This window comes from Lutra lutra, chromosome 6 (genome assembly GCF_902655055.1).
Source record: "Lutra lutra chromosome 6, mLutLut1.2, whole genome shotgun sequence".
NCBI lineage: Eukaryota > Metazoa > Chordata > Mammalia > Carnivora > Mustelidae > Lutra > Lutra lutra.
Window position 1 is genome coordinate 141,538,806 of NC_062283.1, and position 19,161 is coordinate 141,557,966.

Genomic DNA, 19,161 nt, shown 5'->3' on the forward strand with positions numbered 1-19,161 from the left:
AGGGAATTTGGTAATAACTACGAACATTTAAAATAGGCATATCTCTAACCTAGCCAATTACACACACACATACACACACACACACAAACACTTCCTATATACATACTCACAACTCTGTGAAATGACATATTCTTTTTTTTTTAAATGACATATTCTTAAGTCTATTGATTAACTATGTTAAAATTCAAAGCAGCAAAATAACAAGAGCAGCTTAAAAGTCATCAAGAGTTAGCGGATTTAAAAAATTAGGACACTCTATACATTGGAATAGAATGCTAAAAAGCTTTCTAAAGAGAGGATGAGGAAGTTCCTTGTGTTCTGCTGTGCAACAAAAATCAAGATATGTTTTCAAGTTAAAAAAAAGCAAGGGACGCCTGGGTGGCTCAGTTGGTTAAGCAGCTGCCTTCGGCTCAGGTCATGATCCCAGCGTCCTGGGATCGAGTCCCACATCGGGCTCCTTGCTCATCAGGGAGCCTGCTTCTCCCTCTGCCTCTGCCTGCCATTCTGTCTGCCTGTGCTTGCTCTCTCTCCCTCTCTCTCTCTGACAAATAAATAAATAAAATCTTTAAAAAAAAAAAAAAAGCAAAATGCAGAACATCATTTGGGTAAAACTGGGGACAGGGGAACCATACACGTAATCACTTGAATATGCAGAGATTATCCCTGGAAAGACAATCAAGAAACTGGTAGGACATTAAGGAAAGACATCAAGAAACTACCCTCTAAAGAGGGTAATAACTGGGGTGCGCGTGGACGGCTCAGTCAGTTGAGCATCCTATTCTTGGTATCTGCTCAGGTCATGATCTTAGGGTCATAAGATCGCCCCACGTAGGTCTCTGCGTTCAGTGGGGAATCTGCATGAGATTCTCTCTCTCTGCCCTTCCCTAATCCCACTTACTCAAGGGCACATCTGCACACACAAGCTCTCTCTCTCTCTCTCTCAAATAAATAAATAAATCCTTTTAAAAAATAAAATAAAGATAAAGAGGGGAATTGGGTAAATGGGGAACAACACAAGTAGAGTGAAACTTTTGGAGACAGAACAGAAACACTTCTGAGCTGGCTTGGTGAGCCAGTATTCCACCCAGAAGTGAGAGTACAAAGGTGTGGGGGCCAGCCTGCCTGTGCCAGGAATCGGATTAGTAGGAGTCAACTGTTTTTCTTTTTTCCTCTTCCTTCCTTCCTTCCTTCCTTTTCTTTCTTTCTTTCTTTCTTTCTTTCTTTCTTTCTCTCTCTCTCTTTCCCTCTCCACACACAAACCCCTATTTTTTCCCTTCTGCTGCTGCTGCTACTGCTGCTTTCTCTTCCCCCTTCTTCTTCCTTCTCCTTCTATTTGAAAATGGGGATCTTAACCACGGACATTTCATGACCATGGATCTTTTAAGCACTTTAATGACAGGCATTGACACCAACTTCCAGTGATCTTGCCAGTACATTCCCAGGTATAGAATGTACCCTTTTCCTTTGTTTTGGTCAAGTATTTATCCAATGAGCATGATATCCTCCTTATAGACCTAAAGCACTGGATATGGCCAACTACTCTGTGTGTGTGTGTGTGTAAACACATACATATACACATATGTGTATATATATATATACACACACACATATATGATAATAACAAGTTGATTACAAAGCAAATATAAGGAAATGTCAATATTTAATAATACCAAAATTACTTCCATGCCATAGAAATGTAATAAGAGCTTTCTATCTATCTTTATCTCTCTCTGATAAGCTATTATAAACAAGAAATTTAACTAAAAATGCATGTACTTTATATATGGAACAGTGAAAGTAACAGAACTAAAATTTCAGCAGATTACAGCAGGAAACTTCTGGGTTTTCCTTGTTTCTTTCATCACAAAGTTTCCTCCATTTTCCCACATCAGTTCTGATTTGAAAATTCTAATAATTGCCCAAGTTTGCAACAGAGACACACACACACAGCTTGCTTCCTACTCTGGACGTCTTCCATGTGCCTTTGGCTGGAAAGTACGAAGGAATCAAAGCATTTCCTTAAACAATGGAAGCCAAAATAAATCCACTGATTCTAAGAAACAATAGAAATGAAATTTCCACTGGGATCAAATTCAACGCAGCTGATTAGCATTTCTTTCATGCTAAATATTTGGCTCAGATGTCAGGTTTGGGTAAGGAGAGGGGACTCCATTAGCCATTATATTAAGCAGGAACATTCACCAAAGAGTCATTAACTTGTGTTTTACTCCTTCGAATGTCCTTTCTCCTTCTTAATTATCATATTAAGTATCCTATCTTGGACCATGCCTGTTGTTTGGTTTTCACATTTTTCCAGTTTGACAGTAAGAGGCTTATTCTAGAACAACTAACAAACCAGACCACCCACCAGCTGCCAAATGGCATATTCTGTTGTATTTTATGTTGTGTTCTCAATCCATCTTCAGAAGATGATGTTAATGAAAAGATTCTTGTAGCTGTTTCTATTCACTACATAGCCCAAGTAGACAGGGCTGGGAACCCAAGAAAATACCAGAAGATAGATGTATGCTCTTTGGAAAAGATCACTAAGTTTGTTTATGCATCCAGAGCAGGCAAACCTTTTATAATCATATCAATAAATCTGGCACTTAAAACAGACTTTCAGTCTGCTATCACAACAAATCTAGACCTAATCACAGGTTCTTGTGGGTTCCAAAGTTACGTCACATTTATTGTGTGCGTTCTTCTCATCCTGAGCGTCTGCTCTCTGTTTTCTCCAGCTGGCCACTTAGCCCAATGCACTCACCTCAAGGCCTGTGGTCACCTGTGCTTCACTTAACCCTCTTTACTCTTTCATGATTTTAATTCACCCATCACCTTCAACTCCAGATTCTCTTCTTTTTGCAAACCAGGCCTCAGATTTCTGGCTTCAAACCTTGGCTTCAATATCTCCTACTGGCTTTCTTTACCTTTTATGAACCTACAAATATTTCTCCAGGTTTTCAGACCTCTGATTCTTTTTTCACTCTAACAATACAAATTCTTCATTTTTAGCGTCCACCACTGTGCCCGAGGAGAATGCCCCAGTGCAGCTTTCACCCTTGGGCAAGCACAGAGTCAGGAAACGTCTGTCTCAGAAACTTGCTTCAACAGGGACCCTCCAGGCTCCACTTTCCACTGGTCTGTGTTCACTGAAGTCCAGTACGTATGTCATATCCACTGCTGTATCCCCAGCATCCAATGCAATGTCACACACATTAAAGTTTTGAATGACAAATGTCTACTGAATGAATTCCTAAAATGGTAATGAAAGCTATTTCTGCCCATCTTTCCACACAGTTAAACAACGATTTTGATTTGTTGACAAGATGCAGACTAGCTTCTCTGATACTTACTTCCCTGCTTTGCAGGCATAGCTACATCGGGTAGACAGAATACTCACATAGTGAACTCCATGGATCATCTATGTCCTAAGACATAGACCTAATGAAATGGCCCTTTATGTGAGAAAACTGTCTGATGGAAACTACGAAGCTACTCCCTAAGACTGTGATAAAATTTTAAGATGACCAAATATACAGAAAGTAAGATAAATTAGAGAAGGATCAGAAGATTGGCTCAAAGATAACAAATAAATTAAAAAACAAGAAATATAATTGGTCTGGGGCACCTGGGTGGCTCAGTGGGTTAAAACCTCTGCCTTCGGCTCAGGTCATGATCTCAGGATCCTGGGATCGAACCCCACACCAGGCTCTCTACTCGCAGGGAGCCTGCTTCCTCCTCTCTCTCTCTCTCTCTGCCTGCCTCTCTACCTACTTGTAATCTCTGTCAAATAAATAAATAAAATCTTAAAAAAAAAAAAGAAATATAATTGGTCTAAGATGCCGTGAGAATGCCTATAACTTCTGTTTTCCCTAAACCAGCTTCCATAAGATTCTAAATCTTGCCACAATGTGCCCTAAGACAGAGATATATAGGTAAGTGTATTGTTACGGAAAAAGTTTATAATATATGACCCCTGGAGGAAAGATGTATCAAAACCACATGGATAATAAGATTGCTTCTGTGAAACTGTAGAGAGAAAGAAACATCTAGATTTTTAAACTGATACATAATATACATACAGTAGGATGCAGAAATCTTGTACAACTTGAATTTTTACTTTGTATACATCCATGTGACTACCAACCACATAAATATATAAGACAGTTCCAGGACTCCAAAGGTTCTCACACGCACATTCTGTGAAGAATCGTTTCTAAAATATTCACTGGGTAGCCTACTGGAGAGATTTTAAGTGATTCTTCTTACCATTTTGTTGCTAGATTTTCTACATTAGTTTTCCTTATACAGTCAGAAAAATAAGAATGTCATTTTCCTTGTTGACCTGTTGAGCAGCAGAGGTGCTAATGAGCTGATCTCAAGGAAACGAACTGGAGGTACCCAAACTCCTGATTTGGGCATTTAGGTAGCTTTCAATATTTCTTATTGATCTTGGTTTTCTTTGTATATTTCTTGCTTTCCTTTTTTTTCTCCTTAAAACTTAGCAAAGCTTTCTTTTCCTTCTAACAGTTTAATCTGTCCAACTGTGCAAGACGGTTGTATGTCCATGTTTTCTGAGCCTCATAGGAAGTACGGCATACTCCCAGGCATGTGTGGTGCTACAGACCGTGTCCTCCAAAATTCGTCTGTTAAATTCTAACGCCCAACATAACAGCATTTGGAGGTGGGGACTTTGGGAGGTATTTAGGTCATGAGGGCAGAACCTTCATGAATGAAATTAGTGCCCTCATAACAGAGACCCTAGAAAGTCACCATGCCCTTTCTCCCACATGAAAAGACAGCCCTAACCAGACACTGAATCTGCCCAAAACTTGACCTTGGATTTCCAGAATTGTGAGAAATAAATTTTTGTTGTTTATAAGTCACCCAGTCTGTGGTATATTACAGCAGCCTGAACAGACTAAGACATGTGGCCAACTGAAATCAAAGTGGAATGAGCCCATCAAGAAAGAGACACAAAGGGGCACCTCAGTGGCTCAGTACGCTGTGTCTGCCTTCGGCTCAGGTCATGATCCCCGGGTCCTGAGATCAAGCACTTTGTGGGGCTCCCTGCTCAGCAGGGAGTCTGCTTCTGCTCCTTCCTTTGCTCATGCTCTCTCGCTCTCTCTCAAATAAAATAATAAAATCTTAAAAAAGAGAAAGAGACACACACAGATAAGAAATAAAAATAAAAGCCTGATTACTGATAAAGGCATACTGAAGAAGGCAGCTTAGATCTGTAGGTACACTCAACCTTCTATTACCTATGACCATGAGTTCAGCTTACAGATCCAAAAACCCAATCACTGCAGAGACAGCAGCCTCTTCAAAAACTATTCGACAGATAAAGGCCTACAGCTTCAGGACCCACCGCTTTAAGAAAGATAGGGAATCAAGCCACTGAATGCTCAGGTGTTCTCTACTAATCTCACCAAGTAGATAAGTCACCAAGCAGAGGGAGATGAGAAAAGGGTGGAAATTCTCCCCTAAGGAAATTGAGTGGAAGGCTCCTTTCACGCAAACATGAGGATTCAGAAAAATGGTCTCCCCCAACACTCCGGATACACGGTTGACTGAATATCCTTAAGGATTCCATAAATCCAGATTCTGTAATTCCAGAAAAGGAGTTCCGTCTTCCATTTCTTCTGTACCTTTTACTACAGGGTTTTGGGTTTTTTTTAATTTTTTATATTTATTTTTTCAGTGTTCCAAGATTCATTGACTATGCACCACACCCAGTGCTCCATGCAATACCTGCCTTCCTTAATACCCACCATCAGACTCACCCAACCCCCCACTCCCCTCCCCTCCAAAACCCTCAGTTTGTTTCTCAGAGTCCACGGTCTCTGATGGTCCATCTCCCCCTCTGATTTCCCCCAACTCACTTCTCCTCTCCATCTCCCAATGTCCTCCATGTTATTCCTTATGCTCCACAAGTAAGTGAAACCATATGATAATTGGCTCTCTCTCTGCTTGACTTATTCACTCAGCATAATCTCCTCCAGCCCAGTCCACGGTGATACAAAAGTTGGGTATTTATCCTTTCTGATGGAGGCATAATATCACTACAGGATTTCGTAAAGCAAGTTTATAAATAAATAACAAGCAACCAAATAAGTTCAGTGAGATAAAAGGAACTTTTAAAGGACTGTATGAAATCTCACACTTGGAGAACATCTCCAGTCACACACAGGGTTGAAACCCACTAAGAATATGTACATTATTGAAAAGACAAAACACAAACTGGCTTACTAGTAACTGATCTCTTCCAAACTCCTCCTAATCTCATTGTCACAACCTGAGATGATGAGTCACTGGAGTTTCTATGTCAAGTGTAGTTGGCACTGGATGAAATGCTGAAGCTAAAATTCCCACCAAGCCTGTTTTTGTAACCTGTGAAACACATCCACACAATTAAGGACCCATTTCCTGAAAAGATATTCTCAACTTTCCAGAGACTCTGCTAACTTAAAATTGGAACCAGCCTTCAACTGGAGAGTGTGAGGATCCCAAAAAGGAAACAAATGTTTTGAAGTAAAAGACTTCAGGGTGGGGTGAGAAAGGGAAAGGTTTACAAGATAATTTTTCAAATATTTCTCAAAAAGACTTCATGCACATTATTTACTTATTTTATAAGTTAACTTTTTACTAAATTTAGCAAACGTGTAGGAAAGTGCATCGTGAGTAAGGCCTTGATGAATCATTTTAGAATGAACACATCTGCATAGCCAACCCAAATCAGGATATAGAACATCGCCAACACTGACAAAACTTCCCATTGCCCCCTCCTCTGCGTTATCATCCCCAAAGGGATCACTATTCTGGCTTCTAACACCATGCACTGGCTCTGAGCTTTACATAAGTACAATCACACCGTACGTACTTCTGTGTGCCTGGATGCTTTTGCTCTGCTGACATTTGGGAGTTTCACCCATGCTGTTACACACAGTAATAGTGGTGGTTTCTTCATTCAGTATTCCACTGCATGAATACGCCACAACTTACTTATTCATTTTACTGCTATTGGAAACGGCAGTAGTTGCCAGCTTGGAACTATTATGAAAAGTGTGACTGTGAATTCTAATAATATGCCTCTTGATGAGTACTGGTACATGTTTCTGCTGAGTATCTTCCAAGGAGTCAGTCATAGGTCACTAAGTCTGTGGCAACTTGTTATAGCAGCAATAGGAAACTCATATAATCACCCTTTCCCCTTTTCATATGTTTATTGGTCATATGGATATCCTTTTTCATGAAGTGCCTGTCTGGTTAAGTCTTTTGCACACTTTTAATATTACATTGTCTTCAGGGCTGGGAGTGGATTTCCTTATATCCTCTGTACTCAAGTCCTTTGTAGATAATATTTAGCATGCATTCTCCCACTCCATGGCTTAATTTATTTTACTCAGTGTTATCCCTTTTTTAAAAGCTTTATTTATTTGAGAAAAGAGAGCTAGCATACATACAAGTGGGGGGAGGGGCAGAGAGAGAGGGAGAAGCAGACTCCATCCTGAGCAGATGCTGGGCTCCATTCCCAGGACCCTGGGATCATGACCTGAGCCGAAGGCAGACGCTTAACTGACGGAGCCACCTTTTGACAAAGTTCCCAACTTTAATCTTGTCCAATGTATCTATCTTTGCCTTTCCAGTTGGTGCTTTTTGTGAGCTTTTGAGGACGCCTTGCCTAGAAGATCATGGAATTGGTATTTGGCTATTGTGCAAAGTAGGCATCAAGGTCTACTTTCTCCCACTTAGATAACCAAGTGATCCAGCATCATTTATTAAAAATGCCATCTTTCGGGGCACCTGGGTGGCTCAGTGGGTTAAGCCTCTGTCTTCGGCTCGGGTCATGATCTCAGGGTCCTGGGATTGAGCCCTGCTCGATCGGGCTCTCTGCTTGACAGGGAGCCTGCTTCCCCCCTCTCTCTCTGCCTGCCTCTCTGCCTACTTGTGATCTTTCTCTCTGTCAAATAAATAGGTAAAGTCTTAAAAAAAAAAATGCCATCCTTCCCCCCATTATATTGGAATGACATTTTTGTCATATATCAGGTAACTATATATGTGTAGATTTACTTCTGGACTTGTTTCTATTCTATTGCTCTATTTATCCATCTTTGCCCCTGTTCAGAAAAGAGTTAATAAAACAGGCCTGAGAATGTTATCCTTTGACAGACTTGCATATAAGATTAGCCCTTGGCTGGAATGCAGAAACCTAGATCTGTGGAGGGTTTCTGCCATTCCCAGAACTGACAGGAATTTCTCACTGTGCCTAAACTTTTTGTACAAACAATGGCCATTACGCTGGACACTTGTTTTCCTTCTAGAGTTTGGAAGTTGGGGGTGTACTTGACAGAGTATGTGTACATGACAAGCTCCCAATAAAAACACTGGGCCCTGAGTCTCTAATGAGCTTCTCTGACAGACAACATTTCACATCATGTATTGTTATAACTTGCTGGGGAAATTAAATGTGTCTCCATTGGGAGACTTTTGGAGGTTTGCACTTGATTTCCTCCAGAGTTCACCTCATGTGTCTCTTCTGTTCTCTCATTTTGCTTTGTATCATTTCACTGTAATAAATAATATCCATGAATATGACTATACCCTGAGTCCTGGGAGTCCTAAGGTCCTAAGTCCTCATCAAGCCTAAGGATAGTCTTGGGGACCCTTAATATAGCACCAATACCAACTGTCTTAATTACTCTAACATTATAGTCATGCTATCTGGTAACAGAAGTTTCCCAAATTTGTTATTCCTTAAGATTATCCTATTCTTTACCGCTTAAACTTTCATAGTCTTAAGATTTACTCAATGTTCACAAAACTCGATCTGCAGTTGAATTCGACTGGTATTTTATTTGGTCTATAAATCCATTCGAGAAAACTGATGTTTCTACGATATTTAGCCCTCTAATCCATTCACATGGTATACTTGGTCTTCTTTCATTTCTTTCAATTTTCTAAACAACATTTTGTAACCTTTTTTTTCTTTTGGTGAGAAGGTCTTGTACATCACATATTAGATTTGTTACCAGGCATTTGGTGGTTTTCATACTAAATGTAAGTCTTATTTTTCATTTTTATTTTCTAATTGTTTTTTACCATTCTACAGAAACATTTTTGTGTATTGACCTTAGATCTAGCAACTTAATAAATTCATTTATTAATTCCAATAGTTCAGCCATAGAGTCTTTTGATCTGTTATATAAGCAAGCACATCAACCATAAAAGCAAGAGTTTTGTTTCTTCCTTTTAAGTCATTGTTATGAGCTGAGTTGTGTCCTTCCAAAATTCATATCTTAAAGTCCTAACCTCAACCTCAGAATGTGACCATATTTGCAAACTGAGCCTTTAAAAAGGTAATTAAGTGGGTGCCTGGGTGGCTCAGTTGGTTAAGCATCTGCCTTCGGCTCAGGTCATAATCCCAGGGTCCTGGGATTGAGTCCCTCATTGGGCTTCCTGCTCAGCGGGGAGTCTGTTCCTCCCTCTCTCTTTGCCTGCTGCTCTCTCTGTACTCTATCTCTCCCCATGTCAAATAAATGAATAAAATCTTCAAAAAACAAAAACAAAGGTAACTAAGTGAAATTCAAAAAACAAAAACAAAGGTAATGAGGTCATTAGGGTGGACCCTAATCTAGTATGACTATTTATGAGAAAAGAAGATTAGGACACAAGGTCACACAGAGGGAAAATTATGTGAAGACACAGAAAGAAGATGGCCATCTGTAAGACAAGGCAAGAAACCAAAAGGGAAGAGAAGAAAAAGAAAAAGAAAAGAAAAGAAGGAAGGATGGAAGGAAGGAAACTAGGGAGGGAGGGAGGAAGGGAGGGAAGGGAGGATAGACATATGTCATATAGAACTAGACATCATGAACCCTGCTGCTTCGTTCTTCTGCCTTCCTAGAGTTGTAAAACAATTATTATACCTTCAGTCACTTGCCCTTTACTTAACTGAAAAAAAATTTTTTTTTTCTCAGTAGAGGAATATATAAATATATCATGGAGGCCTATCTCTGATCCAGACCTATCACCCAGAACTGTCTCAATATCCCAGAGTGGAGTATCAAACAAGATGCAAATTTTCAAAGGATCTCACAAATAAACAGGCATATAACTCTTGAATCCCTCACCTCACTGAGGACATGAAAGGGTAGGAAGAGAGCAGAAAGGAAGATTTTTAGATGTTAGTGTTCTGTATCTCCTCTGCCACATGGAGGCCTTGGAGATGCCTGACCCTCTCTTCAAGTCTACCAAAAGGGGCCCAATGGAATCTCTCAGTTTGGGGTGGCAGTGAACTCTCTGTTCTCTGGTTCTAAGTAGGGAAACCTCAAATGAAAGAGAAGGGATGGCTAGTTATCAACAGATGAACCAGAAGAGTGATGGCAGGGTTAGGCTATAAGCAATTGCAAAATTTATGGGGACAGAGATGAATTAATGTTGCCTAAGGACCAGACAAGGGCCTTGTAAGAAGAGGTTATTTTAGGTCCTTAGAAAAGCAGCAACGTATAGGGGTAAAAAGACCTCAGAGCAAAGAAAAGTAGAAGTTAATCATTCAAGTTCTAGATGTTCAGGGAAGCAACCAGCTATATTGAAAAGGTATTCACTGCATGTGAGGGAGCCAGTAAGGTGGGGGTATCAAGTGCTCACCCAGAAAGTCAAAAGGCAGCCTCAAACACCTGCAGGCCAAGAAAATGTTAGGCTCCCTCACTATGGCACCAGAAAAGACTTCTCTGCTTCCCATCTCTCCCCCATCCTGTTCCTTGGCAGCAAAATAAGGGGGAAAGCTCAAAGAGTAAGAAGGCAAAAGAGGAAAGCCAACTATTGCTTCCCCCTACCATCTCCTCACCTTGGGCTTTAGGGCAGGATGGGAACTAGGTGCCTCACCTTGAAATCAGTTAGATATTTTGACTAAATCAAGATTCTTTATAATACCTAAGAGCAACTGGAAAAGTCATCTGAGGCAGAGAAAGAACTCATCTCATTCAATCAACATAACAGATTTAAAAGATAATTTAAAAGGACAATGAGGGGCACCTGGGCGACTCATGGTTTCGGCTCAGGTCATGATCTCAGGATCCTAGGATAGAACCTGCTTGAGGATTCATTCTCTCTCTCTCTCTCTTCTTCTGTCCCTCCCCCTGCCTCACCCCACCCCCTTTATGCACTCATGCAATCACACTCTCTCAAAAAAATAAATAAAATCTTAAAAAAAAAAAAAAGGACAATGAGATACCACTATGCACCCATTTTAAAGGCTATCATTAAATAAGACAGATAAGGGGCGCCTGGGTGGCTCAGTGGGTTAAGCCGCTGCCTTCGGCTCAGGTCATGATCTCAGGATCCTGGGATCGAGCCCCGAATCGGGCTCTCTGCTCAGCAGGGAGCCTGCTTCCTCCTCTCTCTGCCTGCCTCTCTGCCTGCTTGTGATCTCTCTCTGTCAGATAAATAAATAAAATCTTTAAAAAAAAAAAAAAAAAAGCCTCTGCCTTCGCCTCAGGTCATGATCTCAGGGTCCTGGGATCGAGCTCCACATCGGGCTCTCTGCTCGGCGGGGAGCCTGCTTCCTCCTCTCTCTCTGCCTGCCTCTCTGCCTACTTGTGATCTTTGTCTGTCAAATAAATAAAATCTTTAAAAAAAAAAAAAAAAAGATAATACCAAGTGTTGGTGAGGATGTGGAGAATCAGGGAGCCCTCACATTGCTGCTGGGAACATCAAATGGTACAGCCATTTGGGGAACAGCTTGGCAATTTCTTAAAAAGATAAATATTAATCAACCCAGCAATTCCACAACTAGAATCCTACCCAGGAGAGATCAAAACACATGTTCATATGACTGTCACATGAACGTTCATAACAGCATTATACATAATAGCCCAAAACTAGAAACAATCTTAATGTTGATCAACTGATGAATGGTAATGAAAATTGTAATAGGTCCATACAGTGAAATACAATTCAGCAAAAAAAGGAATGAAATACAACAACACGATATTGTATTGGTGAACATTGTATCAAAAACACTAAGAAAGAAAGTGAGATGCAAAAGATTATACATTATACGAGTCCAATTATATGAAATGTCCAGAAAGTAGAAATATATAGATTTGTAGAATAGCAATTACCTGGGGACAAGTGTGAGAGTGAGAACTGACTGCAAACAGGCACAGGGAAACCTGAGATGAGAGAAATATTCTAAAAGTAGACCATGATAGTTTCACAACTCTATAAATTAACTTAATATCACTAAATTACAAATCAGTAGAAGAGTGCATTCAATTACAAGGGTGGCTTTAAAAATTATACCTCAATAAAACTTTTTTAAAAATACCCCAACATGGGATCAGTTGGGGATATACAGATACAAGTTTGACAATATACTGATAATTATTGAAGGTGGATGATGGATAATGGAATTTCATTACACCATTTCTTCTACTTTTATGTATGTTTGAAATTTTTAACAATAAAAAGTTTTAATAAGGTAATGAGAGATTAAAATAGTTTTATGAAGCCACACTCTACTAAATCTTTGATATAACTCAATTATTATATCTACATTTAATTTTTAAGCCATTACATTAAATGTGGCAGTATTCAACAGAAACTGGCCAAGAAGATGCAAATGACAGCCATTTTATCTAGATCTGTATTTACGTGTATTTACATGTTACGTCCAACAACTTTAATAGGCCTAACAACTCAAAAATCATGGTTTCAAGAAGTCATATAGCTAAAAGAAACTTAGGTCACCAGATGACCTCTGCTTCTGAAAGTGTCTCACTCAATAAAGCTATCTTTTCCTTTTCAAATATTTACAGATGTACACAGGAGAATCAAAATCAAAATCCCTTTGGTATTTTAGGTCAACACAATCTGTTTTAATGAACATCTTCCCTCAATACGTTGATGGCCAAGTCAAACAAAGAATATTAAAAAGCCAGAAATAAGTTATGCATTAATTATATGTCTAGCTTTTAATAAAAAGTGGTTAAGGAAGAAAAATTACTGAGAAATTAAACACTTTTATTATTAAAATTTTTAGGATTTCGTTTTTACAATATTATGATACCCAGCTGGCTCACAGGAAGGATGTACCAAAACCAGTAGCTGATAACTGGAGAAAGGGACCTATCTGGAGGGTCTGTCATGGGATAGTTGGCCGTAAGACAGCACCATCTGTTGGAAAGAAGAAATGTCAATCACCAATAAAACATTTTTGATACAAGAAAAAAATGTTTACGTCTTTCCAAAGTGCTTGATAAGGAATCTTGTTAGAATTAGAAGCTGCAAGTTCACTGGAACAAGTACCAAATTATGTTTATTCATCGTTATCTCCACAGGTTTTTTGGGGGTTGGGCTGTTATACACACACACAAGAAATTTATATGATTTCATAGATATACGTTAAATACAAAATACAAAAATCTGCGTTAATGTTTGCAGCCCTATAGATACCGTTCAAATGTCACCACCTTTACTCCCTGCCACTACTTTAACCTCTGAAACGACACATAGCCGCACAGAAATCTGTTCTTATGACTTCCTGGAAGTTTCTGATCCTGGTAATTATTATCCTCCAACAGACCATTACCAGGTTTGAAAGAACTGTCTATAGATTTTGTATATTAAAATCCCCTATCCAAAACAAATAAAACATAAATAAGTAGACAACCCCATTGTAATACCAATCCTTGGAAAAGATGTTATATTTATTTTGTGTTCTGAATAAAATTCTTACCCTATTACAATGCATAAACACCAAAGTATTAGAATATCTGGTACTCCTACTAAAGTTCAATAGGTATAATGTATTCTTCCTCAACCTTTCAAGTTTCCTAAAAACTCAATGCATCGAAAATCATTTTCTGTGCTAACACAGATAAAACATGCGTTTTTATGGGCACAGAAAGTTCTCCAGTCCTTCCTTGGAAGATAGCATCTACCATTCAAAACAAGGTATTTTTTAAAATATGTCTAGCATGTAGCACTTTCAAAACTAGTAACTCCTGTCTTTCGAATTTATGAGTACTAAATTTATAATTAGTTTTGAAAAAAAAAATCTTGTAGGAGAGTCAAAGTTCATACACCACAAAGAAGTTGGCATCTTTCATATTAACGGAGCATACCATATGAAAGCCTCCTGAACTGCTATGCAGTTTCTGGATCCAGCTTGCCAACCACTGCTAACTACTTCCGGTTGTGAACTTTCAGATGCACTATAGTTTCCTCTGTTCAATTATCCACTTAATTTAGCTTAGGAAGGACTCATTTGAAAGAGTTACTGGAAGACTTGTCAGGGCTATAACGTCCCATGATCTAAAAAAGGAAACCTCGGACAGGATGTCTTGTAGCAATAGAAAAGAAGCAAGAGTGGATGTAGAGTATCCAACCCTTGCCAACTTGAATCAGAGACTTTAACCATCTAGGACATAGGACATCCTTCTCTCTTTGCTTGGACGACATAGCTACTCACTAAGAACAGAGCCTTGACCTGGCCTGAAAATCCAGTTCAACAAGTGCTCAAGGATATTTATCTCCAAACGAACAAATAATACAGTTCTTTGTGGGGTGGGAAGAAAGTACAGACTGCTTATTTGCAGTTCTAATTTCTATGTTTGTAAAAGTTTTCCAGTATATGCAATAAATTATGATAGTAATTGATAATCAAATAAATATATATAAATGGAGATTAAAGCAAAAAAATTGTATGTTTTATCAATAGAAGAAATCAAAGAAGGTTAGAGTCCACTATTTTACAAAAAATTGGAATTGTTATAGGAGATAAAATCTGATTGCTATCACTATTCTAGAATTTCTCTAATATACTGCATCTTCCACTCAAAACAGAAAAACAATAGACAAAAAATACTTGATTTACTATACTCCTGGTAAAAAAGAAGAGCTTCTTTATCCCTATATTCATGACCAATATAATAATGACTACATTAGAATTCTGTTTTTCTCTCAACCTTGAACCATACTTCTCATTTTGTGACTATTCCTGTGAATAGGCATTTTGGAATACTTCATCCTTTAAATTATATCATCAACATTACTAGGAAAAAAGATTTGATTTACAGGATTTTATTTACCAGTGTCTCCTCTGTATATATGAATTTTGGTAGCCTTTAGTGTAATTTACCAAATACTTCCAGTTCTCTGTCTTCTGGGCATAAGGTAGAACTATACTTCCTAGTAAGGGGGGGGCGGGCATATGACTAACCCAGCCAGTGGATTTGGGGCAATGTGACTTCTTTTCTGGAGCATTTGATTTAGTGTGAGATCTTCCAGGGTTCTTCTTTTTCCTTCTCTAGCCAGAGAGGTTCCCAGTCAACCTGATTATCTGAATAACCACTAAGACCAAAGTCCCTCTGCCAACCTGCTAGGATACAGTGCATGACAAAGAAATAGATCTTTGTTGTTTTAAACCACTGAGATTTGGGGGTTGGTTGCTACCCGATCATGATCTGGTTTGTTCCAAATGACATTTTGAGGAATAACCGAAATTCCACTCACAACCCAACAAGTCATAACTCAAAGTTTTGGCTAATAAGTTTTTGTATATCACAGGAAATCCAACCTGAATAAAAAAACTACAGCAAGTTCTCTATTAATAAATTCCCCTCAAAAGACAAGTTGGTCCTACCTATTCCTGTAGTTTGAAAAGGGAATTTCAGCCTTTGAAATTTCAAAAAGGAGACTTTGCAATTAGGTGCCATGTTGGTCTGTTCAAGGGGCAAAAAACAGAAAACAGTTCTCTTCTACCTTGACTTGGAATTTTCCACCTTGAGAACTCACCTCTCAAGGTGATAGCTGGTGAGACTGGCCAAACCAGTTATTCTTCCAATTTTTCTTTAATTTCACTTTAAGTCAATGGAGAATTATTCTGATATAATCAATTCTTCCCAAACCCATCTATATTTCATAAGGGAATAGTGTTCAAATATGTTCTCATTCTGTTTTACTTTCCTCCCAAGTGACTATGATATTTTCACCCCAGTAGAAAACAAAAGATCTACTCTGAGCTATTCCCAAAAGCCTCTCTCAGGCACAGAAGGCAGTTGATTCAGTGCATGAGAACTGAACTTAAAACCTCTGTGTTCAGGGTGCCTGGGTGGCTCAGTGGGTTAGGGCCTCTGTCTTCAGCTCAGGTCATGATCCCTGGGTCCTGGGATTGAGTCCCACATCGGGCTCCTTGCTCAGCGGGGAGCCTGCTTCCTCCTCTCTCTCTCTGCCTGCCTCTCTGCCTACTTGTGATCTGTCTGTCAAACAAATAAATAAAATCTTTAAAAAAACAAACAAAAAAAACCCTCCATGTTCAAGTAACACCTCTGTCACCAACCAGCCATATTACTGTGCAAGTAGCTAACCTCTGTCAGCCTATTTCTTCACCTGCAAAATGAGAATAATAGCGGCCTTGCCTCTCTGAGGCTTGTCAGTTCTAAAGAAACATGACATCTAAAAACAATTCAACAGCTGAGTTCCATTATTGGAAGGAAAATCTGTTTATGGATATTTACAAATCAACACTGATTTACTGCCTTCTCATAACATTTTTAGATAAATTATTTTTGACATTGCTCTATGGTTTCTGTTTTTTATTTCCTCTTTCTAATTTTTCTCATCTCCATTTATAGAACCAGAGACTCAAGTTCACGCCACAAAATAGGAAAAGCCAAAACAAAGTTGTAAGCTTCTTCCACTCATCCTCTTCCTCTGGATGCCTTCCTTTTCTTTGACTCAATTTCAGGCACCTGCAGTCACCTGAAATTTGTTGTTTCTTCCACTACTGTCCGTTATCTTTACACCTTAGGATATAGCTTTTTGTATTAGCCAACTTGCCAGTCAATCACACGTAGGCACGAATTAAAGGCTTATACTGCCGCCGTCGTGGTGGCTTTCTGTCTCCGACATTACTAACCAGAATTCTGGTGAGTACAGGCTTTTTAACAGATAAAAAGGGAGAACGATATTTTGGGAAAAGCAAGCAAACTTGAATGACATTCTGCAAACTACTGCCTTCACAGCCCGTAACTTTGGACCAAAGACAGAACCTGTCCGGGAACCAGGGCTGAGAAAAATTTCTGCAGCAATTACTGGTGAAAACGAAAAAAATAACCCCAATAACTCTCAGCAAAAAAAAAAAAAAAAAAAAAGTTTGTTTTTTCTATAAGGACTGGAAAATATAGGTTTAACGTCTGCCTACCAAAAGTAACTTTTTGAAATTCATGTTGGTAGCCTTGAGCTTCAACCTGTCCAAGGCAATGAAGGAATGCAACCCGGGGGCAGGTGCGCACATGTGTTTGTTAAAGGATCCCTGCTGGAGCACAGCTGCAGAGGCAACGAAGAAATGAGGAGGCGTTTGCGAGGATGACACATTTCCGCAAGAATTGCAAGGCGAGGCGTCTATACTTACTGCAAGAAGATACAGCAAGGCCTCAGGCCACAGGACCCAGGACATCCAGCTGAGCCGGGGATGATGTCAAGGGCTCCGACGGCTGCTGCCTCTGTCTGCAGCCCGGCTGCAGCCCCGTAGTCTCCACACATGGCTACTGTATGAGCGTGAAGCAATCCTGGATACTCCTCGTGCCAGGAGAAGGAGATGGCCCCACAGACGAAGGCAGCTGAGAAGCAGGATGGTTCCCTGGGTGTGAGCAGCAGGAAGAGCTGCGGCACCCGCGGGGCAGCAGCCGGGGCCGGGCTTCCTGGAGAAGGAGGTAGTCCCCGTGAGCCAGCCCCCTCCAGCCCTTCTCGCCCAACCGCCCAGAGGATGCCCGACCCAGGATCACTGCAGGCTCCGCAAGCAAGGACTAGGACAAGGACAAGGCGCTGCCCCGCTCCTGGATCCAGTGCCCGTCCCTCGAGGCTGAGGTCCCCAAACTGGAGAAGCCATCGCGTGCGCTGACCTGCTGCCCGTCGGGGAAGCCACTGCGCATGTCGGAGCCTACGCGCAAGCGCCTCACGCCTCCGCCGGGCTCCGGGACCACGCGGCACTTCCGGCACAGCGAGAGCGGCGCGGCGAGCCACCGGAGCATGCGCCCCGACGCGTCCCGCTTTGTGCTGCGGCCGTCTGGAGCCGGAGTCACGCTCTAGGGCATGCAGAAGCTGACTTGGAAGGACATGCTGGACCCCAGGAACAAGGAGAAGCTCACGGACCGTGACATCATCGTGCCGCAAAGGGGCAATGTGGGCTTCGGGGCTCCAGAGCTGCAGAATGAACTTGTGGACCGAGAAGTCGAGGCCGGTGGTGCGGGAGATCGCACTGGCTGTGTGGCACCTTCTTGCTGTGCCCGGGAGCCGTGGGGACGCGGCCATCAAGGAGACAGGGCCATGCGGGGCGGGCGGCGTGCAGGCGGCGGGCTGGGTGCAGGAACTCGAGTTGGAAAGCATAGGCTAAGAAGATTTAATGTGTTCTCAGTTTAAGAGTAAAATCTGAATTGAACACATACACACGGACACAAAGATCACTGTGGGCTACCGAAGAGTTTCTGGTTTTGTGATGGGTTGTCTTGTTGTCATTTTTTGGTTTTGTTTTTTAACTACGTGGAAAACGTGACATTTTCAGGGAGGAGAGCCTGAGCTAGGAGGGAGATTCACGGAAGAGGAATCAAAACAAGACTGGAAACTCCCCTAAATGTTCAAGCATCTCAAAACACACAGAAGCAGAGCAGGGATCAAGGCAGGCTTTCCCGTGAGTCATGTGTTTCTCCATGATCACAACAGCACTTCCTGTCGACTCAAGAGTGCATTCAGGGTGGAGTTCGTGAGAAAACCTGTTTTAGTCATGAAATACCAGTTTTCAACTCTTTAATGCAGTCAAGCAGCATTCTGGGAGATTACCATGTACAGAGTTGACCAAAAGATTTTTGAAGAATTTAAATTTTGATATTCCAACGATTCGCTTTATCAAAACAAAGCCACTTGTTAATCTGTTGTACCTATTATACAAATGCAGTGTGTCAGGTACTGAAGGGGGTACAAAATTAGTACAATGCATGCCTACTGCCCTGAAAGAGCTTTTGGATGATCCTCTGGTAAGTGTGGGATCTGAGAATGGTGGTGTGGCGATTGGGCAGAGAACCATAAGGAAAGGCACTGGATCTAACTCACTCTTTTCAGCCCCCATGGAATGACAAAGTCTATCAGAAGCCAGACCTC

General features: G+C 40.6%; 1 protein-coding gene across 1 annotated transcript in view; it reads right to left on the reverse strand.

The window, feature by feature from the left end:
- The window catches only part of LOC125101693 (uncharacterized), an 88,756-nt gene extending 70,357 nt beyond the window's left edge, over nucleotides 1-18,399 (reverse strand). Inside the window, exons 1-2 of the mRNA XM_047732028.1 lie at nucleotides 18,114-18,399; nucleotides 17,420-17,708 (exon numbers count right to left, since the gene is read on the reverse strand). Coding sequence (XP_047587984.1) covers nucleotides 17,420-17,708; nucleotides 18,114-18,393 — 569 coding nt within the window. The 5' untranslated portion in view covers nucleotides 18,394-18,399. The remainder of the gene's footprint in view (nucleotides 1-17,419; nucleotides 17,709-18,113) is intronic.
- Nucleotides 18,400-19,161: the final 762 nt, after the last annotated feature.